Source organism: Vombatus ursinus, unplaced genomic scaffold, assembly GCF_900497805.2.
Source record: "Vombatus ursinus unplaced genomic scaffold, bare-nosed wombat genome assembly UNPS02012811.1, whole genome shotgun sequence".
Taxonomy (NCBI): domain Eukaryota; kingdom Metazoa; phylum Chordata; class Mammalia; order Diprotodontia; family Vombatidae; genus Vombatus; species Vombatus ursinus.
In genome coordinates, this window is record NW_020952589.1 from 269,394 (window position 1) to 295,344 (window position 25,951).

Genomic DNA, 25,951 nt, shown 5'->3' on the forward strand with positions numbered 1-25,951 from the left:
AGAACTGATATCATCTGAATACAGACTAAAGCATACTATTTTTCACTTTGTTTCTCTCTTCCTTTTTTGTTCGAGTCTTCTTGTACAAAATGACTAACATGGAAATGTTTTACGTGTTTGCACATGTATAACCTATTATCAGGTTGCTTGACGGTTCAGGATTGTTTTAACATGTAACTGGGGAAAAAATAAAATATTATTAAAAGAAAAAAGAAATCTTGAACTTGTCCAGTAGACACGCCCAACACTGAATTCACGATCTCTCCCACTAAACCCTATCCCCTTCCAAACTTCCCTACTACTTACTTTCTAGGGCACCACCATCTTCCCAGTTATGCGGGCCCCTCACATTTCATCCTCGACTCCTCATATTCTCTCCCCCCAACATATGCGATCTGTGACCAATGCCTGCCAAGTGTATCTTTGTCACATCTCTCAAGTACGTCCCCTTTTCCTCTCCGATAGCGCCACTACGCCAGGGCAGGTCCCATCACTGCACACCTGAACTCACGCCTGCTGGCTGTCTTTGCTGCCACAAGTCTCTCCTGACTCCAGTCCATGCTCCACTCCTAGAATCCACTACTTCTCAGTCTAATTCAGCCCCCCAAACACTGAGCCATGCTGACTCCCCTACAGCATGGCTGCTGGGAACAGGACGCATGTGGTCTCTCGAGAAGGGCCAACAGCTGAAAGACCAGCGAATGGTCTGCAGCCTGGGAGCTCCCTGTCCAATTTCCAATGTGTAAAGCAGGCTGCGGGGGGGGGGGGGGGGGGGGGGGGGGGGGGGGGTGGGTGTCCGCTGACCAGCAGCATAAGGGTAAGAAAAAACAAGCAGAAACAAGTCTGTCCTAGAAATCAAAGGCAGCGATTACAGGCTGAAAGATCCCTCTGCTGAAGGCAATTTACCCAAACAATTAAAAGAAGGGAAGAGCTACACAGGAACACAAAAAGGCAGTTAGGGCCTCCCTCTACCTCCTCAGGCATTATGGCCGCAGGAAAGTCATTTTATCACTTGCAGCTGCAATCATTCAGAGACAGCCTGCTGTGCTCCTGCCGCAAATAAACCTCATCCTTTCAGCCTGCGTTAAGACTATGCCCCACCAACATTCAGGACATTCTTGGCGCCAGTCACTGGGACCTGCGACCTTTCGAGTTCGAGGAATTTTTGGAAGCCTCTTGTGAAATCTGCCATTTATTCTTCACACCAGCCCTAGAAGCATGAGTCGCCAGCCCTGCTGTCCTCCCACCAGCCACCAAGAACTGCCATTATCCTATGGACCCCAGAAAGTTCAATTTAAAAATGACAAGAAAGTCACAAATGTCAGGGGCCCTTATTCTCACTCATGTGTGAAATGTAAAGATTCCAGGCTTCACACATCTAACATACACAATCACTTCCCGGTCTTTTTGAGAGACTTTCAGAATGAAAGTATTTTCTGGAAAAGTGGGCATTGCAAGTATAGTGGAAATGGCCTCACCATTGGGCTTCCATTCTCTGGTCTCTCTCCACTCAAATTCATCATTTATACTCCTGCTCATTATTTTCTAAAGCATTGCCTTCCCCATGGATTCTTTCACTTAACCTCTTTTATTTTCATATTCTTTATTTTTAAAATGAGAACATTATTACTTGACCCGTAGTCATAAGGGAAAAATTTTTTTAACCTTAAAAGTGTTATAGAAATGAGATCATGTCAATCCCCTGTTCACAATTTTCTAATGGTTCAGACTGTCTGCCTATAGGATGAAATGGGCCCTTAGGCCTACCACTTGAGAACTGCCACAATGGTGGGCAAACCTCCCTTTCCAGCCTTCTCTCCTACTACTTTCCACTAGAATACCCCTCTTCCCCTAAAAAAACAAACAAACAAAAAGAAAAAACAAAACAAAACAAAAACCACATATATTAAGCAATTATTGTGTGCCAAGGACTGTGCTAAGTGCTGGGGAAGATACAAGTTTAGCTAACACAGGATCCCCCTCCTCATGGCCTTTACAATCTAGCAGAGGGATTAGACACTACCACCAATAGATAAAATGCACTCACATGGAACTTAGCTGAAGAGTCAGGAGATCACCTTGTCCACTTTGACTAGGCAAGGTTTCAGCCCCATTTACAGGCAAGACAACTGAGGCTTCTCTAGGGATCAGAGACACATTGCTGGTTAGTGGCAGAGTTTAGAACTCAACTGTCTTGTCTTCCTATATGGTTATTTTTTAAAATTATACCAGGTCTCATTCATGTCATTTAACTTTTCCTAAGCCTCTACCTCATCTCCCTACCTAGAATGTCAGTGTCTCAAGTGAAGGATCATTGAGCATCCTCTGTTTTTTTGCACCTCTGCCCCGCAAAGGATGCAGCAGAGAGCTCAGCACATACTGTTGGGAGAACTCCCATGGGAGTTCTAGCTTCTCTTTGCAGAAGCTGAGGGTCACAACCTGTTGCGTGGCAAAAACAAGGAAGTCTCACAAGACCTCTCCTTTGCTGACACGCAGCTCCCACGGTTGGCTCGGCTCTCCTCTCACTGGGAGAAAAGTCCTACTCATACCCCTGACACGAGGGCTGCAGGTGTCCAGCAGATTTGGTGATTGGCTATCACGTGGAGATCATGCTTTGATCAGGTGTTACTAGGGATATAAAAGAAAGCTACTAGCACTTAATAAATGGAGCTTCTGCCATCTTGCTGTCTCCCGCCTCATCCATGCGTCTCTGGGTTACAGAGCACTGAGCTAGTCTCATGCTCTCCAATGCAGTGGCTGCGACAACATACCATAACGAGGGTTCAAGAAATAGCTGCTAAATGAATGAATCTGCTCCTATTCCTAATTCTAGACTCACCTCATCACCTTGTACAAAATCACCCTGCATATTCTACACCTCAGTTTCCCTGTCTGCAAAATGAGAACAATGGTAACCACCATCTCCTTCTCTTATTAGGATGGGGAAAGACAAAGAGCCATGGATTCCTCCGTTCTCTACACTAGTCATACCATTGGTATGCCCACACCGTAGGGCCAACTGGGCTAGGGAGGTGCGAGAGGTCCCTTGGCAGAATGAACCAGAGCCAGCCCCAGGGACAGGAAGACCCTGTGCACATGCCTGCTCTGCCCTACTAGCTGGTGACCCTGAGCACACCCCTTAACTTCTCAGTGCCTCAGACAAATCTTTAAGATTATAATTCGCAGAACAGTTGTTGATTTGCATTGCTAGAAGGAGTTTTTTCACCAGTTCTCTATACCAAAGAAATCACAATAGTTTAAAAAAAAAAAAAAAGGCCTGGATAAAGTCAAAGCTCAGCTACCTGTGGTATTGAGGATCAGAGAGATCCCAGGACAGAACAGCTCAGGTTTACCATTCACCAAGTACTTTCTTCCAAACATCCTTAGGACGCAGGCAATACAAGCCTTGTTATTCCCATTTAATAGATAAGGAAAACTGTCTCAGATAAGTGGCCCTACCCACGTTCAAATAGCTAGTAGGTGTCACAAGCCAGGTCATCTGAATCCAAGTCTTTACATTCTTTCCAATACATCTACATTGCCCTTCCAAATGAAAGCTCACATATACATGGTACTATTAAGTTTTTAAATGCACCTTCTCATCTGATACTCATAACAATTTGAAGATATTGAGGTCCTGTGAGATTAGAGCGTCGGAGGCAACATCAGCATGAAGGCTGCAGCTAGGGGGACGAGAGGAAGACAAAGAGCAGAGTAGGGAACTCCAGCAGATGCGCTGCCCTCCGTTCCCGGGGCACAGTACAGCCCACTCACATGCAGGCTCTGGGCTGGGCAGCGTTGGGGGGCATCCTTGCCTGGTCAAAGGCAGGGGCCCTACAGAGCTCGATGATCTCCTGCCTCCTTGCTTAAGTTCCGAATGCATTGTACAGACAGATGTTCAAAGTTAGAGAAGATTATGTTCCTATGGTCTGAAAGAGTCAGGAAAGGCCTCCCAAGGGAGCTGGGCTTCTCAGTGCCGCTGCTTCTTGGTACCTGCCTCATATCTGACGCTGCTGCCCACCTTCTTCGCCTCAGTATTCTGTTCCATGGCTTTCTGTGCCAGTTTTCTCCTAGGGCCCTCCTCCATGTCTACCTGCTCCTCTGACTCCTGGGCTGGTTCATCAGGACCTCTTTTCTTCTCTTCTGGTCACTTCAACAGCTCCCATGAGTTCATTATCTCCATGCAGATGACTTCCAGATCTCTCTACACACAGCCCTAATCTCTCTCACACATTCACAGAATTTGAGAGCTGGAAGAGATGTGAGCAGCCACCTAATCCAACCCGTACCCAAAAGGACCCCCCCCAGCCACCTGACAAATGGCCTCTGCTTGAAGACCTCCCCAGAGGGGGCCGTGTTGGTGATTCATCATTAGAAAGCTGTCCTGACACAAAGCCTACATTGCTTTCTTTGGGACTCCTATTGCCGATCCTGTTCTACCCTCTGGAGCCCCAACAGAACAAAACGGACTTCTCCCTCGCTGGGCGGCGTCAGTCCTGTTGCCTCCTGGCCATCTCGGCCTGGATGTTCCAGAGGCAGCTCAAGCTCGCCTGGCCCAGGGTCAGATATCAGGGTTATCTGCACCTCATCCTCTCTCCCCCACGAGGCCACTGCTGCCAAAGCTTGTTTCTGCCTCTACATCTTTCTAATCTGACCTCTTCTATGTGCACGTACAGCACCCGCATCGCTCAGGTGCTCATCATTGAAGGCCTTTGAAGGCCTCCAAACAGACCTCTCTCCACTCCAATCCAGCAGCCACACGACTGCTAACATGATTTCCCTTCATCACAAATCTGACCAATTACTCCCCTACTCAATCAACTCCAATGACTCCCCACTCCCTCTAAGAGAAAGAAACTATAACCTCCAGTTTGACTTGTAAAGCCCTTCAGAACCTGGCCTCGATGGACCTTCCCAGCTCCCCATCCCGCACTCTGTGATCCAGACAAATTGATTTTCTCCCTGTCCTTCACATACCACCTGCCACCTCTTCACTCTGGCCATTCCCGGTACCTGGCATTGCCTCTCTTCCTCCCTCTCTGCCCCAAAGAGACCCTCTTTTCCTTCAAGAAACACTGCAAGCATCACCTTCTCCATTGAGCCTTTCCTGATCCCTCCCAGCTGCTAGTCTCTACCACCTTCCCTTACTATCTTTACTTAATTATTTTGTATGTATTCTGTATTATTCTATATAAGTTGTCCCAAATGTCTTGGTGCAGCTTTTGACTTTTGGGTTACCCCATATATCTTGATTCTGTATATGTATACACACACACACACACACACACACACACACACACACACACACGTCTCTTCAGATAGAATATAAACTCTTGGACAGCTGGGACTGTTTCATGTTTGGTCTTTGTATCTATCCCCAGCACCTAGGACAGTGAAAAATTGCATGCTGACTAATTTACTGAGCAACTCCATGAGTTGGGTAACACGATCCCGGGCTACACAGATGAAGAAAGTGGGAGAGTCAAGACTGAAGCCCAGATCTTTGGTCTCCAAATGAGACTCTACCTTATGTAACCATCCTAGATCTCTTAGCAGCTAGCAAAATGTTCTGCATACAACAGGTGCTTAATAAATACTGACCGCCTGAACAAATGGAATACAGAAACGAAGTGTTCCCTCCCCTAGGGTGCCTCAAATTCCCAACAATCCAAGCACCTCATTTTAGTTGAGATTTTGCCCAGTCAATTTTTTTACACTAAACCCAAAGAGCTTGGCAATTAACCTTGTCTGCCAAGTGACAGCTGAAACCCAGCAAACTCCGATCTTCACCGCTGCCTTCTGATGAGGAGACAACTGGCTTAAGCCAGGCCCACACGCCAAAGGTCTCCAGTCTCCCCACTCAGCTTCTCTACAGCCTGGTAAGGCTGCCTTGACTGTTTTTCTGTCTTGGCAGGCCCGATATTACTCTTCCATTTCCCTTTAAAATCCTTCTGGGAAATGAGAACAGCAATAAAGAAGAAAATAAAACAGTGGAAATACACTGCTGATTAAAATCTATATTGCTATGGCAGCCCCTTCGAGCCAGGATCAGCTCCTGGCTTGCACCAGCTGGGCTTGTGGAGCTTGTAAATAATTAAAAGGTAATTGGAAGGAGAGACCAAAGTATTAAGTGGATTTCTCTCTCTCCCTGGGTAAGCAAGAGGTTTTCTGCTGGCAGTCACATACATTTTCAGGATTATATCCTTCTTTCTTCACTTACAGTGACATGTGTAGCTTCAGATAATGGTTATAAGTGTAAACCAGTTAGCCTTCCTAGACCCTGTCTTTGCAGAAATTGATGTCTGGGAAAAATGGGACTCAAAGCTTTCAAACACCCTCGTGAACAATCTTGTAGTTACACACATCCTAGCCAGGCAGTTGTTATGGTTTTTGTAAGCAAAAAAATGGGGAGCAGAACTGCTCTGGGAAACTGGGGAGGATGGCCTAAGCTGAACCAGAGTATCTTAACCTCCTGCTTTCAGGAAATGTTGATTTCTCTGCCCACAAAAAGACTGAGGCGTGAACCCAGTAGTGGCACTGAAGCAAGGGGCTTCGAAGAAACATGGTAGGTGAAGTCTTTCCTGTGGCTTGGAGCAACTGGGGGTGATAGTGCAAGGGGAGCTGAGGAGCTCTGTGGTGTGGAGTTCATGATTCCTGCCCATGCTTCCTGAGAGCTGACCTTGTTAGTGACCCAGCTCCTATAACAGGATGAAAGCCGGAAGGAAACACACTAGGCTCAAAGCTCAGTCGCACCATGGTCCCTAATGGTAGGGGGTGGGGAGGGATGGACAGCAAGGAGGAAGAAAGAATCAGGGAGTCTGGCACATTTCACAACTGAACTGCAACAATGTGCTAACCAAGATAATGGAAATAAGGATCAAAGAGCCATTTGAGAACAGAGAAAAGGGCCTCTCTTTTCCATGGATTATTTTAGGTCTTTGCTACAAATCCTAAGGGGCTCTTATTCTTCCATTTACTTTTCTCACTCTCCAGGATGTAAGAGAGACCCTGCAGGGGGCCCTGGCAATAGTGAGAGTGAACAACAGAGCAGCTGGGATGACAAAATGGAGCTAACATTTGATTTTGAAATGACTCTTGGGACCAGTTAATTGGAGTAAAAACTGAAACAGGGAAGGATTTGTATGACCATTCCACCCAGATTCCTCTAAAACTCCTCTTCCTTCACTTTGTTGCTGGTTTTGCTACTACAGCCACCAGACTTGATCAGCAAGCCTCTCGCGCTGGGACTTCGGACCTATGCCTCTGGAAGGAGACTGGTCAATATATGAGTACTCACCCCTCTTCTGCATGAAGATAAAAAGGTCATCCAGGAACTCTTTCCGTTCAGGGTCACTGTCCAGCTCATACAACTGCAAACCCCATCCCCCAAGGAAAAAAAAAATGATGTCAAATACCATCCTGCTGGCAGAACAATGCCATGGATGCAAAAAGTTACTGCCTCCCTTTGGGGGGCCCTCCTAATTAGGAATCATGACCCACCCCCATCCTTAGCTTTGGAGGTTTGGATAGGATACTAGAGAAATGATCCATGCAAATAAACTTTCTTTTCTAAACCCAAAGGATTTTTGCCACCATACGAAATAGAACAGACCTTAGCAAAATCTCGAGAGATCTCCCTTCCCCGTCCTCCATCAGCATCATCACTCCAGGTCAAACCACCATTCTGAAAAGGAACAAAGAGGAAAAGTTTACGAGGGGAAGGGAAGGAAAGATGATGAGTAAAAAGTGGGCTAGGGAATAATTTTTTTTTTTTTTTTTTTTTTTTTGGTGAGGCAGTTGGGGTTAAGTGGCTTGGCCAGAGTCACACAGCAAGTGAGTGTTATGTGTCTGAGGCCAGATTTGAACTCAGATCCTTGTGACTCCAGGGCCAGTGCTCTATCCACTGAGCCACCTAGCTGCCCTGGGAATAATTTAAAGTGAGGATAAAAAGGTCTTCTGCGATTCACTTATTCCTGCTCACATGAAATACTGGTCAGAAAGCATCAAAAACAAACAGTCCCTCATCCAACCCTGACATTCAAGTCATTTTATTTTTCATCATATGATTGAAAAAAAATAGGAAGGAGTAAGGTGAAAAGAAAGCTTTCTGACTGCAGTGGGATAGTGGTGTTAACACATGACTATCAAAGGGCTTGGGACTTCTCAAAGACAAAGGCAAGAAAAGTTGGATAAATGTATGGGAGAAGCCAGACGTCTTCTAGTGGTTCTCCCTATCCCCATCATGATAACGCCATCATCCCACAGCCTGGAAAAACATGCACTTTGACCACCTACCCATCTCTGTAAATGAGTAAAGATGGGAGAGAAAAGGCCAGAGGGTTAAAGGAAGCTGGAACTGCCATCTCTCTTCAGACATGGTCTGTCAGACTTTAAGATCTCAAGGCCTTGAAGCTAGTGCCCACATTTCTACGAAGTATGAAGTTTCTAGTGACATTACCTAAAAGAAGAGAGCAGCCTTTGCTGCTAAGGTGAAAAGTTTATTTTCATTAAAAAAGCTATAATTTAGGGAAGCCGTTAGTCACCCAGCTGAACAGTAGGAAAACAGCTAATGTGATAGAGGGAGCCTGAGGGTCCAAAAAAACCTTGACAGACTAGAACAATGGGCTAAATCTAATAGGCTGGAGTTTAAAACAGAAACTGTGAGAACCAACCACACAGGTATAGGATATGGAAGACACAGCTAAGCAACAGCTTCTGACATAAAGACCTGGGTTCTAGTGAAGTATTAGGTGGAGCTGAGTGAATAGTGTGCTGCGGCAGCCCCGAAAGCTGAGATCTCAGGCAGTGTACTGGCTATCCTCAAGAAAGGAGGTCACAGCCCTGCAGTATGCTACCCTAAAGCTCTACATCTGGGGTCCTGCTTCTGTCTCGGGCACTGAACTTTAGGAAGGTCATTGGCAAGATGGAGAAAGTCAACCAGAGAGACGATGGGGCTGTGCCACTGAAGAAAAAACTGAAGGAACTAGAGATGAAAAGAACATTAAGGGGAGACACTATAGTTGGGCTCAGGTATCTGAAGGGCTATTAATGTAGAAAAGGCATAAGACTTACTCTGTCTGGCCTCAGAGGACACAAGAGGAGCAACTGGCAGACATTGCAACGACATAAATTTCCTTTCATTTTAAGGAAAATGTTTCTAACACTTAGTCGCCTAAAAGTAAGAATGAGTTGTCTCAAGGTCACTTTAAAGCTAAGCTAATGTTGGCTAGCCAGCTGCTGGGGAGTGGATTCCTACTTGGGCACTAAGTTACAGCGCATGACCTCTGAGGCACCTTCCCGTTTCAATGCTTGAATGTCACTGGCTTTTTTACTGGGTAACATGTATTTATTTAGTATTTTATTTTCCCCCAGTTACATGTAAAAACAATTTTTAACATATGTTTTTAAAACTCTGAGTTCCTAATTCTCTCCCTTCCTCCTTTCCCACCCCACACCCCCATTAAGAAGGCAAGCAATTCGACATAGGTTATACATGTGGAGTCACGCAAAACATTTCCATAATAGCCATGTTGCGAAAGAAAACATGGGGGGGAACCTCAAGAAAAATAAAATAAAAAGTATGCTCCAATCTGTATTCAGACACCATCAGTTCTTTCTCTGGGGATGGATAGCATTTTTCATCATAAGTCCTTCAGAGTTGTCTTAGACTGTCGTATTTCTGAGAATAGCTAAGTAAGTCGTTCAGAGCTGCTCATCTTACAATATTGCCGTTATTTTGTACACATTTCACTTTGCATCAGCTCATGTTAAGTCTTTCCAGGTTTTTCTGAGAGCATCCTGTTCATTATTTCTTGTAGTACAATAGTATTCCATCATAATCACACAGCACAATCTGTTCAGCCATTCCCCAATTGATGGACATCCCCTCAATTTCTAACTGAATGTCATTGTTAAAAGGACAGGTAAAGTAAAACTGCATTATCAATTGACCTGATCAATTAGTAGCTTTATTCCTACTGAAGAGCATATGGAAATAGAGAATACAGAAATTCCAAGTTATTATAGTGAATCTAAAGGAGGCTACAGTGCATCTCGACGGGAGGAAAAGAAAAAAAAAGAAAAAAAAAAGAAAGGAGGAAAAGAGACTCTGGGGACACCTACAAGAAGGAAACAGGGAACCACGGAATTGGCCACACAAGAGGGAGTGCTTATTGAAGAAAAAAAGCTTGTAATTTCAGGGCTTGTGATCCATCCTTTAAGCAGTCAGTATTTAAATATATGTTACATTTTTCAATAGATGTTTGATACCAGTAAAGCTAAAATCCATTTTCTATTTACTGTGCAAACTAAACTGCTCATTGTAGTTTAAAGAAAACTAGACACAAGTGACTTTGTTTTTACTATTTAAAATGCTGATAATCATCCATTACAGAGTACCACAAATTCTATTATTTTGTTCTCAATAAAGTTTGAGGGAGGGGGGGCGGAAAGAGAAGGTAGGTCAGGAACAATCAAACTGGACATCGCAAATCACTGTTTGTGCCTTTCTAATGCACTTATCAAACATTACTGGGCATTACAGTTATTTGTATAAACATTTTTTTGTCCCCTTACTAGGTTATAAACTCCATGGTCACAAATTAAACAACAAGCATTTATTAAACACCTACTGCGTTCCAGATGAGCTAGGCAGCTGGAGATGCTGTAAAATATAATGAATGAAAAAAATCCCCATTCAAAATGAGTTTTTCTAAATTTTATCTCTCCTCTAGTGCCCAGCATAGTGCTCTATACACAGAAGGTGTTTAATAAATGTTTCCTGAATAAATCACCATCCTTTGTATATGGTCAGTCTATAAACAATAATGTGTATCTACAGACCTACACACTCAATCTCTAGCTCTACTCATGAGTTTACGATCTCTTTATATCACAGGATCTTAAAGCTAGAAGTGACTTTAGAGATGCAGAAAATGTCAGGCTGGGAAGCAGGTAAAGATGAACATCTGAAGACACAACTCTAATGAGGAAAAGGGAGAGTTATATTAAGAAGACTAATGTGATGGCCAGAGAGATGACCAACCAAATTAAATTTTTTTTAAAGGCAGGTACAAAAAACTTAAATGTGGCCCAATCCTGTATGAGCAGCTCCATGAGGGTCAGAATAAGGTGAAAAGGCTAAGGATGACAAAGAGAGCTTTCTTTTGTTTTCATACTTTACTGTGAGAAAGGAGGCTCAAAGATGGGATATGACCAGTAGCTGGAAAGGTAAGCCAAGGATAATAAGGAAAAGGGTTTAAAAAAATTAGGGGCAGCTATGTGACGCAGCGGATAGAGTACTGGCCCTAGAGTCAGGACCTGAGTTCAAATCTAGCCTCAGACATGTGACACTTACTAGTTGTGTGACCCTGGGCAAGTCACCTAACCCGACTGCCTAGCCAAAAAAAACCCCCAAAAAACCAAAAACCTATTTTAGGGAAAAAGGCATCAAAGAAAGGCCGGGATCAATGTTTAGCGTAGGTGGGGTGAAAACTCTGAACTTGGTGAGACAAAGCAAAGGGCTCCATCCTCAAGAAGCTTACATTCTGCTAGGGGAGAGAACATCTAGATAAATTGCTAGGTACAGAGCAAAGGTAACCTTGGGAGAGAGGACACAGCCAGAAAAAGCCTCCTGTAGGAGGTAGCGCTTGAGCCCAGTCTTAAGAGAATTAGGGATTCTAACAGGCAGAGGTTAGGCGAGAAAGAACTCCAGGCATGGGACAGAGCCAGTGAAAAGACTTGGCAATGGAAGGGACAGCGTCATGTATGAGGAATAACAAGTAAGCCCATATGGTTGAACTCCATATGGTTACTCTATAGGGAGTAAATGTGTAAGAATACAAGAGAAGGCCAGGTTGTAAAGAGCTTGAAATGCCAGAGGAGATTATATTTTATTCTAGAGCAAATAGGGAGCTGTCAGAGTTTACTGAATGGAGGGAAGGAGAGCCGCAAAGCCTGATCTACACTGCTGGGAAATCATTTTGGCAGCTTTGTGAAGGATGGGCTGGACTGGGGAAAGACTTGAAGCATAGGAGTTTAATTAATTAGAAGGCTATTTATAATAAAACAGTCCAAATGAGAGGGGACAAGGGCCTGAACTTGGGTACGTCTGTGTGAATGAAGAGAAGGGCACAGAAATGAGAGATGTCATAACAAGGTTTGACAGCAGATTGACCACAAGAGGTGAGTAGGAGCGAGAAGAGGAAGATGCTAAACAGGAAATCAGAGTCTACCCCATTGTGATGCCCGCTTTGCTCTGCTTCAGTGGACTCCCCAGGGTGGTCTCCTTGAAGGAAGCGAATTTTGAGATATATAGAGAGAGATAGTCACATAGAAATATAGACATATAGACATACACAGATATGGGTATGTGTATAATATGTGTGTGTATATATATATTATATATAAGCATGTATGTATGTAGGTATGTATGTATGCATACACACACACACAGTCACTTTCTGGCAGGGTAGTGGTGAGACAAAAAGCAAGGCAAAAAGTGTCCAAATACCATCTTTAGTAGAATGAAATGTGCTCAAGCGCCTTGTCCCTTGATGATACCAGCAGTGGGCACATGCCCCAGTGCTCTGTAAATGCTGACTGCACTCATCACATTGGCCAGAGCTAATGATAAGCTTCAGTGTAGCACTGTAGCTCAGGAAAGGCAATGACTAAGCAAGAAGAAACCCGTAAACACAAACACACACACACACACACACACACACACACACACACACACACACACACGAGTCACCAGCATTCTGGTGTCATCTGGTAGTAACAAACACAATGGATAATAAAGATGAAAAGCATCAGCAAAAGCACACTGAGCTGCAGCAGCCTTTTCACAAGAGGGCAGGGGGCTGCTCTAATGCCCAGTAATTTCGGTTGAGCTGGTAAATTCCTGCTGGAAAGTCAATTACCCTGTGAGCCCCCATCAGCTGAAAGACATTTAATGGGGGATTACTGCCACTTCTGTTAAGTCAGCTGTTTACTGTGGCTGGTCAATTTCTACTCGCTCTAGCAACAGATCTGAACGCTGGTTTTGCTCGCTGGAGAATTTTTCTGTGTGGTTGTCACTTAGAGAGATTAAAACACAACTTTTTGCTAATTACAGTAACTTCCAGCTGCTCTGAAATGCCCACGTAGAAAACATTTAATACTCAGCTAGGTTGAGGGACCAGAATATACAAACTGGAATATTTCTACCTATCTTTCAAGAGCAGGAGATTGTGTATAAAAACAAACATGCACGTGTGACTGAGAGCTGGAGGTTTTTGTGAGAAAACAAATACCTATGTGAGAGAGCTCGACAGAGGGGAGACATAAAGGGAATATCTTTTAAGCTGGGGGCACCTGGACCCTCAAGAGTCCTCCTGCTCCACCCAAGCCTAAGATGGCATCAGTTGTTAAGAATGGTCTTGTCAGGAGCAGCTAGGTGGCTCAGTGGATAAAGCACTGGACCTGGAGTCAGGAGGACCTGAGTTCAAATCTGGCCTCAGACACATAACACTTACAAGCTGTGTGACCCTGGGCAAATCACTTAACCCCATTGCCTAACCAAAATAAAAACAAGAATGGTCTTGTCCCTGAATATATGCCACTAGGTGCCAAGTGCTTATGGGGCTTAAAAATCTGTTTAATGATGGGATTTTAACTTGAAATGCCATAAGCTCAAGAATCATTCTATCAAAACCCAGAGAACAACTGCAAAGAAATGGGAGGTGAGGCTCTGTGAATTATCTCACTGTTTGCCCCACCCAGGAAAAGTACAAAAACAGCCTGCTACTTGCTTAGAGTAAAATGGAGGAGCAATTGCTCATGGCTATGGACAGTTGAAATCCTAAGATTATATATTACAAAATTCCCAATACCATAAATGCAAATGGTGGGACAATCTTCACCATGCATCAACTTCACTGTTTGAAGGTGGAAGTGGGGGGGTATAACTGCTTCCTCAGAGGTAGTTAGGCCTACGGATAAACTTTGATTCTCAGTGAACTATGTGCTGTTTTCTAGCCCAGGATTAACAGTGACATCCAAGAGCAAAGACAAGGCTCAGGATCCTCTCACAGCCAAAGCATCTCTATGACTGTCCCCCCTTTTAGCAAGTATTTGCTTGGCTCTTCACCCTGATCAACTTTTACAAGAGCTGACCCACTTGTGCAATGCAGATTTACAAGCAAGAGGAATCCCTGACAGGGGCTGATCTGCAGGCTCTATTACTGGAAAGTTACAAGCTCAGAAAAATACTGAATAATGAGTGTGATTGAGGCAGGTGGGTAGTGGAGGAGGCAGAGGGACCAAAATACCTCACTCTCAGTCTGCCGGGAAAAAGCAACCTAAAGAATACTCTGGACACTTTAAAGATCAAGGGGTCTAAAAGGAGAGTGTAGCTGAACTGGCTACTGAGCACAAGGTATAACCTGTCCAGGCAATAGTCTTTGATGCACTATCAGCAAGAGTATTAAATTACCCTAGAAATGCATGAGGAAAGCCAACAACAGCACCGATTGGTCTCTTATTGCCATTTACAACCCCCTCAGCCTTTTCCTCCCTGAGAACTCCCTTCCTAAATCTTTGATCTCACCAGGAGTCCACAGGAAACTGACAGTTTGTCACTAAATACCCCCCCAGGCCCCAGCGGCAGTTGGTGCTGGCTTCTGCACACCCATTCAGCTCAACTGCCACCAAGAGTTATTTTTGGAGGGGAGATGCGAACTGTTTTCCAAAATGGTGCAGAAAAAAGAAAGGCTTCGTGCATGGCAAGGGAAAGTGTGTGCGTGCGTGCGTGCGTGCGTGTGTGTGTGTTCTGAAACGACTCAGAATCATCAGCTTTTTCCACAAAATAAATATTCAAACCAGAAGAGGTCTGCCAGTGGGAGTCCGTTCCAAATCGCAGAATGTTAGAGGGTGAATGGCCCTTGGCGGGTCAGCCCCCTTCATCAGACCAGAAAGTTTATGAATCTAGGCCAAATCCAGAGGGCCCCACTTTCTTTTATTTAGAATTCCTGAGGGCTCTTTAAATTTCTAGACTCCAGGAATAAGGTTCTTACTCAACCATTAGTGAAGAAAGGCTCGTGGTCAAGAGTTACCTCAGCAGCACCCCACCTTAATCCCCTCTGCCAGACCCCAACAAGACAAATACTCTTGTTTGGGGAGAGTGAAATCATGAGACTATGCTTTACAGCTGGGAGGTGGGGAAATCCACTTTGCTGGAAGAAAAGTCCAATTATTCCATGCACACCAGCTGGGAGAACGTCTCCATGTTAGCAGCAAGAACTGGAGAAATCAATGCTTCTCCCACTCAAAGCAAGGAGAGGCCTGGTTTGAGAAACCATGTTAGAAATGTGTTTAAAGTACAAACGTTTGTTTCACTAATTATGATGCTACAGTTACTCAAGGGAATCTTTAACGAAAATACCGCTCCTGATTAAAACTGCTTTTCTAACCATGGAAAACCTACAAGAAGTGACGCAGAACACAGAAAACAACAGACACCAGGATGACAATAATATAAATACAAAGAACCAATACCACCAAGCAACTGAAAATGAATGTTACAAAAGCCCAAAAAACAGCTCGGCCACAACGAAGAAAAAACACCTCTCCCCACCCCTTTACAGAGGTGCAGAACATTGCAACTATTTTTACTTTTTCAGCATACTGATTGGCTTTGCCAATTTTTCTCTTCTTTATTTTTTTTAAAAGTCTTTATCATAAGGAACAGCTCTCTGGGAACGGGGGGGGGGGGTGTGGAGAGATACTGGGGAAGTTCAGGCAGTGTGAAAACAAAAGCTATCAATAACAGGTATTATTTTTTAAAGTGTTTCTAGCACTTTGATGCCTTAATTTTGTAGATTCAAATTTTAGTCACTACTTATTCACAGAATCTTAAAAGTCAGAGCTGGAAAGGAAATATAGAAGTCTAGGTCGTCTCCCTCACCGCAGAGATGACAAAACTCAGACTCCAGGAGGCCGACATGCCCAAAGTCACACAAGGAGTAATGAACAGACCTGTGTTTTCTAATTCTTAGCCCTGTGCTAGGCAAAAAAAGAGCTCTGCATCTAGGATGGGTGAAGCTGTTGTAAAGGAAATTCCCCTTCAGCTGCAGACTGGATCCGACACCACCCTGTGCTCTCGGAGACCGCACAGGAGGGAGAGCTCCGGGATGGCCACAACAGCCTCCTCTGGCTGTGGGCTTGGGATGGGGAGGGGCAGGACACACTATGTAGGCTAGAAAGCAGAAAAACAGCATGGCGTGCTCACCAACAGACTAGTGTTCAGTGAGAGTACTGTGGAGTTTTCTTGGGGAAGGGGTGGTTTTGTGTGTGTGTGTGTGTGTGTGTGTGTGTGTGTATGTGTGACAGAGATAGACATGATGAAATAACTGCTCTGGAAAGCTGAATCTGGTGAGGCTAATGGATTTTATGGGAAGGAGGGAGAGGAAGGAAGACAGTGACACTAATCAGGAGGAGAGCCAGGAAAAAGGTCACCATTTGAACAACAGTGATAATGGGAAAAGAAAAGGAGGGATAGACAGACCAGGCATTTTGAAGGAAGGAGCATGAAGAATTGGGAAGAATAAATGATAACTTCAGGTTTAGAGCCTTGAGCCAATGGGAAAAGATGTTGCCACTGTTCCAAATAGGAAAACTGAGAGAAGGTTCGCCCAGACAGCCTTGAGCAGAAAAGAACATGCAGATTCACAATCAGTGCTCATCTGAAGTTAATTCCACAGCCCTAAAGGAAGCGGATGATCTGGCTTTAGAAAGGGTCTGGCAGAAGAATCTAAAAGCTCATTGTGGTAACCTTCCAATAGTGTGAAAAGGTAGTAAAAGGGGAGCCCTCTAATAGCGTTCCACTGGAAAAAGAGCTTGGTAGAGTGGAAAGTGCGCTGGGCTTAGGACCAATGGCTTTGGGTTCCAATCTCAGCTCTTTAACACCCTTTCCTGAGTGACTGTGGACAAGTCATTCATTCTTTCTGGGCCACAGTCTCCCCATCTCTAAACCGAGAGGGTTGGGCAGACAGCCACACAGGTTCCTGTTGGCAGTAAGTCTATCGTCTGACGGGTCTTTAGGTGGCCTTCCAGTTCTTGCTCTTACTGTGACTTAAAAAGAAAAACAAAATAAAAACCATTCTCACTGTACCTCTGGGAGTCTCAGGAGCTCAGGTCAGTATTCCTTAGAGCTACCTCTCCCTGGAGACAAGAGGGCCTGACTTTAAAGGCAATTAAGAATCCAGGCTATTTTAGGATTACTCCGACCACCTGGAATATCTTATTTAAGCAGAGCTCAGATGTCCAAAGCAAGTTCAGCTTCCCATTCCCCACTTCTCCCCAAGGCCAGAGTTTACCCTTTCCTTAAAAGGCCATTTGGTTTGAAGGGGAGCAGTCAGAGGTGATACAATCCTTCTCTTCCTAGTATAAAAAAGGTTGGCATTTGGAAGCATGGTTAGTATTTTTCTGCTTGACTCCTGAATGAAAAACAAGGAATAACAGTAAGATAGCTTTGGGGATCCTTGTAAGAATCAAGATGCTAAACGATTAGAAGAGTCTAAGAATGAATGGAGTGGGCCCGACTCCTCAACAAGTGGGTTTCCTCTCAGTGAAGGTATTCAAGTGAAGGGAGATGACCCGTTTCTTGGAGATGTCAATATACAGGGCAATTATTCCTCAAGCAGGGACCTCTAAGGTTCCTTCCAGCTCGAGAATTCTATGAAAACCAAAGGAACAGATCACCGACTCAAGGTGCTTGTGTCTTCTGTCATCTCCTTTTAGTCCGTCAAGCTCTATGAACTGGGTCTGTCCTGAAAAAGTCATCACGCTGAATTCTGAGAATTCTTATCCTGGGCTCAAGCCATTATGTGAACAATGCTTGGGGTCTTCCTTTTCATGCCCTTCAGTTTTCAAACCCTGTGATCCAGGCTACAAGCATACCCCATGGTTAGAGGGCAGTCTCCCTGAGAAGGAAAGGAGAGCATTTCTGGGTTTCTATTAGGCTGAGATGGCCTATAGCTCTGAAATTCAAATCTCACTAATGTTTTAGATGAACGTCTGGATTTGCAGATGCTCGGAGACTAGCTTGCCTTTAGCCAGGCACACAATTCTGCAATTCTAACTTGTTACAGTTCTCCCAGCCTTGGTCTGATGTTGCAATGTCAAAAGTCCACTTTTCAAATCTTATTATGAAGAGAAAAACAAGAATGCTCTTTGCTCTCCCACCAGCTCCAACCACAAACACTTGGAGTTAATGAGATGTATAAAGGGGCCAGGATGGGGATTACAGGAGAATCAGCAGAAATTCCTTCTCTGGGTGGAGTGGAGGCCCAGGAAATGAAACAGATGCTGATATACCGACACTGGGGGACTCCAAAAGCCTCCAGATAAGATCAGGATTTAGTGCTCTGCTGCAGGCTCTGAAGCACTGGAAGACAGGAGTTATAATTAGCAGATGCACACCTTCCTTTGTCAGGTAACCTAAGCAGGAACTAGCGACAATCCTGCCCACCTTTGACCAGCAAGAGATCAATTCAAAGTCTGTGGCTTGGAAAATACCACTCGAATTAAGGGGTAGAAATAAGCAGGTGGGGGCTGGGAAGGGAAGGCAGGCAGCTCAAACAACCTGTATTTTGATTACATGATAACAGCCTTACTAAAACACTTCCGTTTTACTCAGGAAAATCTACAGCAGTGTTGAATGCTTTTAATTATCTACCACATGCAGAACCCTAGACCAGGACTAGAGCAAAGAAGCCGTTCAGATAAAACACAATCCCTGCCCTCCTAGAATTCAGCTTAGCACAAACAACTTCATTAAGTGCACACACACAAATCACAGAATTTTTGAGTTGGAAAGGACTTTGCTGGTCATCTAGGCCAACATGTACCCCGAAGGAATTTCCCTGGAGAGGCCCCCCCAGCTTCTGCTTTAAGACCTCCAACATAAGGGAGTTCAGCCCACTTTTGGACAACTCTAGTTGATAAGAATTTATTTTCCTTACATCCAACCTAAATTTGTTTCTCTGTACTTACTACCCGTTGGCTCCTGGTTCCATTCCCTGATAGTAAATCAAGTAAATCTATTATTCCCTCTTCCACACAGCAACCCCTTCAAATCCTTGAACATAGCTTTCCTATTCTCTCCGAGCCTTCTCTTTTCCAGGCTAAGCATCTCCTGTTCCTTCAATGATCCCCATATGGAAAGAAAGTTTGAGTTTAAAGACTAAAGCACAGATTGGGGCTAACACCACATGCCTAGAAGTGAATCAGTACATGGAAATCTGGTGAAAGAAGCAAGAAGTCACTCTTCCACATACATACAGGAAAATCCCTACTGCTTTACTTTAAGGAGAAACACGTCCATGCCAGAGTTTGAGAAAGCTCACATGCCCATTTGGTTACCAACTACAAGTACTACTGCATATAATACTTACTACAATAAAGACTTTCTCTGCATCCTAAGACTTCAGAAGTGAAAAGGACCTTAGAGATCACAGAATTACAGACCCAAAGCAGGTCTATCTGGGCCTCAGACGCCACCGAGTGCAATCTCCTCATTTCACAGATGGAGTAAGAGGTTATTTGCAGTAACTTGTTTAAAAGGCACTGGTGCTCATGGCTAATGTGGAAATACACACACACACACACACACACACACACACACATTTTAGCAAGGCAACCGGGGTTAAGTGACTAGCCCAAGGTCACACAGCTAGTAAGTGTCAAGTGTCTGAGGCCACATTTGAATTCAGGTCCTCCTGACTCCAAGGCTGGAGCTCTAGCCACTGCACCACCTAGCTGCCCCTAAAAATATGTTTTGCACAACTTTATGTGTATAATGGGTATCATTTCTTGCCTTCTCAATAGGTGAGGGAGAGGCTGGAGGCAGGGGATTTGGAATTCAAAATATAAATTAAAAAAACAAACTGAGTAAAATAATGGTATGGCTAGGAACCAAATGCCAAATGACTAAAGATGAACTAGAAGTAAACCTTTAGAAGTTGTAGAACAGCCAGAAGTGTCAATGTTTCAACAATGGTAAGTGTAGGATAAAGCAGTTCAGGGAAAAATAATTGAGATTCTATTTCTAGGCAGACGAGCTCCAAAGATGCAGTTATGATCCAGCAAAGGGATCCAGAAGGCACCATGAATTACTCCCTAAAGATACCAGTCCAGTGGGATGGCCAAGAAAGCAAATGCAATTCCAGGCAACATAAGGAAACACAAGATAACTCAGTGTCTTTGGCACCTGGATTGCTGCATACAATTTTGGTGACTCTCTAGAAACAGGTCAAGAGAAAAAAAGACTAAAGAGATGGAAGACTTCCAAAAGCAAATACAGTTGGAGAAGAGACGCAACAGAGCATAAGAGATACAGACCTGGCCTTGGAGCTAGAAAGACCTGAGTTCCAGGCCCTCTTCTAACAAATATGGACTAAGTGACCCTGGGAAAGTCACTTAACTTTTCAGTGCTTCAGGCAACTTCCTGCAGAAAAGTAAGTTTCTTCATCTGGGAGTTCCCTACACTGAGGAAATCACAGATCCAGGCCCTTTCCCTTATATAAGAAACAGCTATTTAATAATGGAAGAAGGTTTGGGAGAAATTTATATCACTGAACTGAAGAAAATCACCTTAATTCGACAGGGAACTACTAATGTGATTAATTAAAAAAAAACCCCTCAGAGATCCCCATTAGTGACTATCCTTTTTTCCTCCCCTCTTACCTAGACTCCTAGAAAAAGCTATCCACGGTCACCATTCGCTGTCCTTTCCCTCTCTTCTAAACCCTTTGCAATTTGGCTTCCAACCCCATCACCAAACTGAAACAGCTTTCTTCAAACTGACCACTACTCTCCTGACTGTCAAACCAAATAGCCTTTTCTCAACCCTCATTCTTCAGGACTTCAGCTGCACCTGACACTGTTGACCATCTCTTCCTGAATACTCTCAACTGAGGTAAGAGAGACTTCTGTATCTGTTCTTTCTCTTAGTTCTCCTCCCGGTCTGCTTCTTCCTGGATCTTTATCCACATCATGGCCACCAAATGTGGATGGACCTCAAGGCTTTGTCTTGGGTCCTCAACTCTTCTCTCTCTATACTCTCCCACTTGGATGACTCCAAGACACGGATGTGGCCCTAGTGTCTATCAGTCTCTGTCTCTCTCTTCATTTGCAAAGCACCAACTGCCTATTTGCCATTTCCAAGTTGGACGTCCCAGAGGCATCTCAAACCACCCAAACCAGAATTCATTATCTTCCCCCCAAAACTCATCCCTCTTCTGAGCTTCCCTATTACTGTCAAGGATCCCATCATGCTTTTAGTCATCCAGGTTCACAACCTCAGAGTCACCCTTGAACCCTCACTCTTCTTCATTCTCCATATCCAATCAATTGCCAAATCTTGTCTCTTAACTCCACCACATGTCTCATCTAAGTCTCTCCCCTCACACAGTCACCGCCCTAATTCAACTGCAATATTTTCCTGACTGGTCTCACTGGTAAGTCTTTCCTCACTTCAAACCGTCTTCCACACAGCCACCAAAGTCATTTTCCTAAAGTGCAGGACTGAACACATCACACCTATTCAGACTCTGAAGATTCCCTATTACTTCTAGAATCACAGAACTCCTTTGTTCAGAACTTAAAGCTTTCCCCAACCCGTCCCCTTCCCCTTCTTCTCACCCATTACCCCGCTCTGCCCTACGGTACAATCACATCAGCCCACCTGCTGTTTCTCACATTTTACATTCTAGCTCCTGATTCTGCCACGTCTCTACACTAACTCTCCCCTACACCTGGAATGCATTCCTGCTCTGCTCTCAGAATCTCTGGCTCAAACACTACCTTCTCTAGAAAGCCTCCCCTAAGCCTGGTCCCCACCCCTGCCAAGGAGCTGGTGTGTTCTCTTAAAGTTACTTGGTTGGGGCTCTGGATATGTTTCATACACACCTACAAACGTATGACGTCTCCCCTGTTAGAATGTAAGTGCCTTTGATGTGGTTGGTTCTTGGATCCCCAGCACCTGGCACCGTGTCTGGCACAAAACAGGTGCTTAATAAATGCTTGTTGATTGGATGAAAATTCTTTTCCACTTTTTTTTCACTCTGACATTCAATGTTCCACAAAATGAGCATTTCCACGAAAAATACAGAAGAGGATTGTACATAAAACCATAAATCTCCATTTCATACCACTTGCTTCATGAAGAAAGTACAGAATACATTTCACACATTATTTCCAAAACTATCCTGCTTGTTGTCTGTGCTTCCTTCTTAACTTCCTTCTGTTCTCTTCTGTGCATTTAAAAATTGTTTTAATGGCTATCTTTTTTTAGTCATCACTATGGCTAAACTCCTCTCTCTCACCCAATTAAAAATGAAGAGGAAGTAACAAATAAGTATGGTGGCCACGTCCACCTTTTCTGCACCTTGAATCCATCCCGTCTGGAGATGGGTGATCTCCATCCTCGGTCCTGCGGAGATAGCTGACTACCGAGCCCATCGAAGCTCTTTCAGAGCTCTTTCTCGAGTCTTTCAAAGTTTTTGTTTTTCTTAACGACATTGTCATCTTTGCATAAATTGTTCTGGTTCTGCTTCCTTCACCCTGCATCAGGTCACGAGACCCAAGATTCTCTACAATCATCTTTTATCTTTGCTTATTGTGCAATAATATTGCATTAGATTCATGTAGCTTAATTTGTTCAGCCCATTCCCTACTCGGATAGGCAACGGGTTAGAGCCTAGTTCTCTGTTTCCTCTTTTTCCCTTTTTCATTCCCCCTCTGGACTCAGGAACTTTGTTTTGCTTTTGACTTCTCCTTCCCGGTACACCACACCTTCCTTATTAGGCTTTTGGAATCTGATCTCTTTCTAGACCAAACAGTGTGTATGTTTTCTTCCTCTGTTTCAGATAAGAAGTTCAGCTGATTGGCCAGTTAGTCACTCAGCATTTATTAAGCACCTATTATATGCCAGGCACTGTGCTAAGCTCTGGCAAACAACATTTGCTCCTCTCAGGGGCTCATCATCTAATGAGGGAGACAACATGAAAATAACTATGTATAGACAAGACACATACATGGTAAAATGGAAATAACAGACAGAGGGAAGGGGCTAACAATGACGGGGATCAGGAAGGGATTCTCGTAGAGGGTGGAAGTTGAGCTGGGACTTGAAGGAAGCCAAGGAAGTCTACAGGTCCTCCTGACTCAGGCCTGGCGCTCAATTCACTGTGCTGCCTAAAAGGCACGTTTTCCTTTGAGTCTTGGCTTACGCTGTCACAAAGTTACTGTCTCTTTCTAGCCTGGATTATGAGCCAACTCTAGATCTACAATAATTACTGTTGCTGGTCGGTCTCTTCTCTGGTTTATTACTGTCTCTGGCTTTAACTGCAGAACTGGGGCTTTGTGCTGGGGCCATCGTAGCTCCTGCTGAGCAGCCTTGCCCCAGGGGGTCCCTGAGCTGCCCTGTAGCTTTTGAGGTTAGGCCCCACCCCTGGATCTCTGAAGTTCTGAGCACTGGGCCTTAGAAAGGTAGGGACCTCCTACCCCCACCCCCGCTGTCCTAGTCTGTCCATGTCAAAGTGGTGCCCTGCTCCAATGGTCACTATGGCTCTCCTGGTTTCCAAGGCCCCCACTGGGGCTCTTCTAACCCTCCCAGGGCTTCCCTGAGGGAGCTATTCACTCTTGGTGCTGCAGAGCCAGAAGCCTTGCAGGGCGTATGTGTCTCTGGTCCATCTCAGGAGAAGCTGAGAGGCTGCTGGTTTGCTTACCTATGCTGGCCCGGCTGAACACTCACAGGCATCTGCTGACCTTTTGTACAGTTTGGAGATGGAATGAACCCCTTACTAGGGACTTCTCATTGGATTTCTTGATCATTATTTGGTCTGCTACAAGTTTCATGTTTTTGATGGAGGAAGGACGTGGGAGCTGGGCAATCTACCTAAGTTCTGATGGTGATTTTTACTCAAAGTGCTCACACTGACTGGTTTCCCCGCCCAATGGTAAGTTAGCAAAGGTAACAAAACAGTCAGGGTTGGAGGGGCTGCAGAAAGACAGGAGCACTAACACACTGTTGGTGGAATTACGAAGCAGCCAACTATTCTGGAAAGCAATTTGGAATGATGCTAAGAAACTAATGAAATGTCCATATCCCTTGCCCCAGAGAACCTTCTGCTAGGCACATATCCCCAGGGGGTCCAAGACAGAAAGGTCCCGTCTAAATCAACAGTAGCTCTTTTCTGCGGTAGCAAAAGAACACAACAAAGTAAACATCTGTGGACTAGGAACCAACTAAACAAAAGGCAGTACGTGAATGTAATGGAATATTTACTGTATATTAAGAAATGATGAATATGAAGAATTGAGAAAAGCATGAGATGACTCACATGAACTGATAAAGTATGAAATAACAGAAACAAAACTAATAACCACAGTGGCAACGATGTAAAGAAGAGATGCTAAAAGGCACTTTCTTCTGTTCCACACCTGGCATTTGGACAGCTGCCTGTGCCGTCAGACTTGGTGGACAGTTTTGCTCAACTACGCACCCTGTCCCACACCCCCCAGCCTAGACCCCCTTCTCTGTTATGAGGGGTAGCTTTCTGGGTAGAAGGGAAAATGGAAGGGATGCAAAAACAAAGGTTTTTAACTTCTTTTTATTTGAAGAATGGCTGGATGTATGTGACTATAAATAATGTATTACTGTGAGGTTATAAGTGATAAACATGAAAAATTCTGAGAAACATGAGATTTGTAAGAACTGATGAAGCACAAAGAAAGGAAATAAGGGCCATTTACACAGTGACTACAACCACATAAATCAAATCAGCCACTAAAAGTAAGCTGAACTCTGAATAACAGAAGAACCCGTATTGATCTTGACACACACTGACTTCCTCTTGACAGAGAGAAGGGAGACTATCGGCATAATGAGGCACACGGTGGCACACATGGTCACCGTGCTGTTGGTCTGTAACTAATTTTCTTTGTTACAAGGGAAGGTTTGAACTGTGTGTGTGGGAGTGGAAGCAGGGCTTTTTCCAGAAACAACTGATTTCTGCGAAAGCATCAATAAAACTTTTTAAAGGTGTGGATGGGGAGGGAGAGGGAGGAAGAAGGGGATGAGTGAGCAACAGAGGGAAGGATGGGAAGAGAGGGAGAGGCAGCAGTTTACTGGCTTAAGAACTGTCCTTAAAGTCAGGATGACCAGGGCTAAGCCCCACCTTTGACATACCCTGGCTGGGCAACCCTAAGTAAGTCACTGCACCTCTCAGGGCTCTGGACAAGTGGCACAGCAGTGGAAACCAGGCTTGGCAGGGGGAGCTTCCTCATCAGAATTCCTTGTACCAAATAAACCACAGGCCTAGCAGAGGAGTTATAAAAAATAGAAAGGTGTATTTTCAAATCAGTTTGAAGAGTGAGTTCAATTATTTATCAGTCCTGAAAAGATAGCTTAGAAAATTACGACATGCATGGCTAAACTCAGGGGACTCTGCCCATGAAATTCCAAGATTCCACAACAAAATGAATGCATTGCTTGGAAAAATAGTTTTAGGGCCAATAAAAGGAAGCACTACTTGACTCAGTGAGTGGAAGCACACACAGGATTGTCACTGAAAGACATCTTCAAGAGACAGTCCATCGATCTGATTTTATAAATGAGGGAACTAAGACATGCAGAAGGCACTTGCTTAAGGTCACAATGGTAGAAAACAGCAGATCTGGGATTCAAACCCAAATCCTTTGACTCTAAATACAATGCTCTTTCTACCATTTGACACAACCTACCAGTGTATAACATGAAACCTGTTATCTAGAAATAAGACAGGCCAAAAATGTAACAGCTTTACAAATGAAAGATCCACTACAATTACTGGCTATCTCCAATTCTTTGCAATCCCGCTTCCTTTCTTACTGCTTCTCTAAAGCTGCTCTCAAAGGTCACCAATTC

The 25,951-nt window shown here is 44.3% G+C and overlaps 1 protein-coding gene across 1 annotated transcript in view; it reads right to left on the reverse strand.

Moving 5' to 3' along the window:
* The window catches only part of ARID3B (AT-rich interaction domain 3B), a 56,029-nt gene that overhangs the window by 20,399 nt on the left and 9,679 nt on the right, over window positions 1-25,951 (reverse strand). Inside the window, exons 3-4 of the mRNA XM_027858260.1 lie at window positions 7,613-7,684; window positions 7,298-7,370 (exon numbers count right to left, since the gene is read on the reverse strand). Coding sequence (XP_027714061.1) covers window positions 7,298-7,370; window positions 7,613-7,684 — 145 coding nt within the window. The remainder of the gene's footprint in view (window positions 1-7,297; window positions 7,371-7,612; window positions 7,685-25,951) is intronic.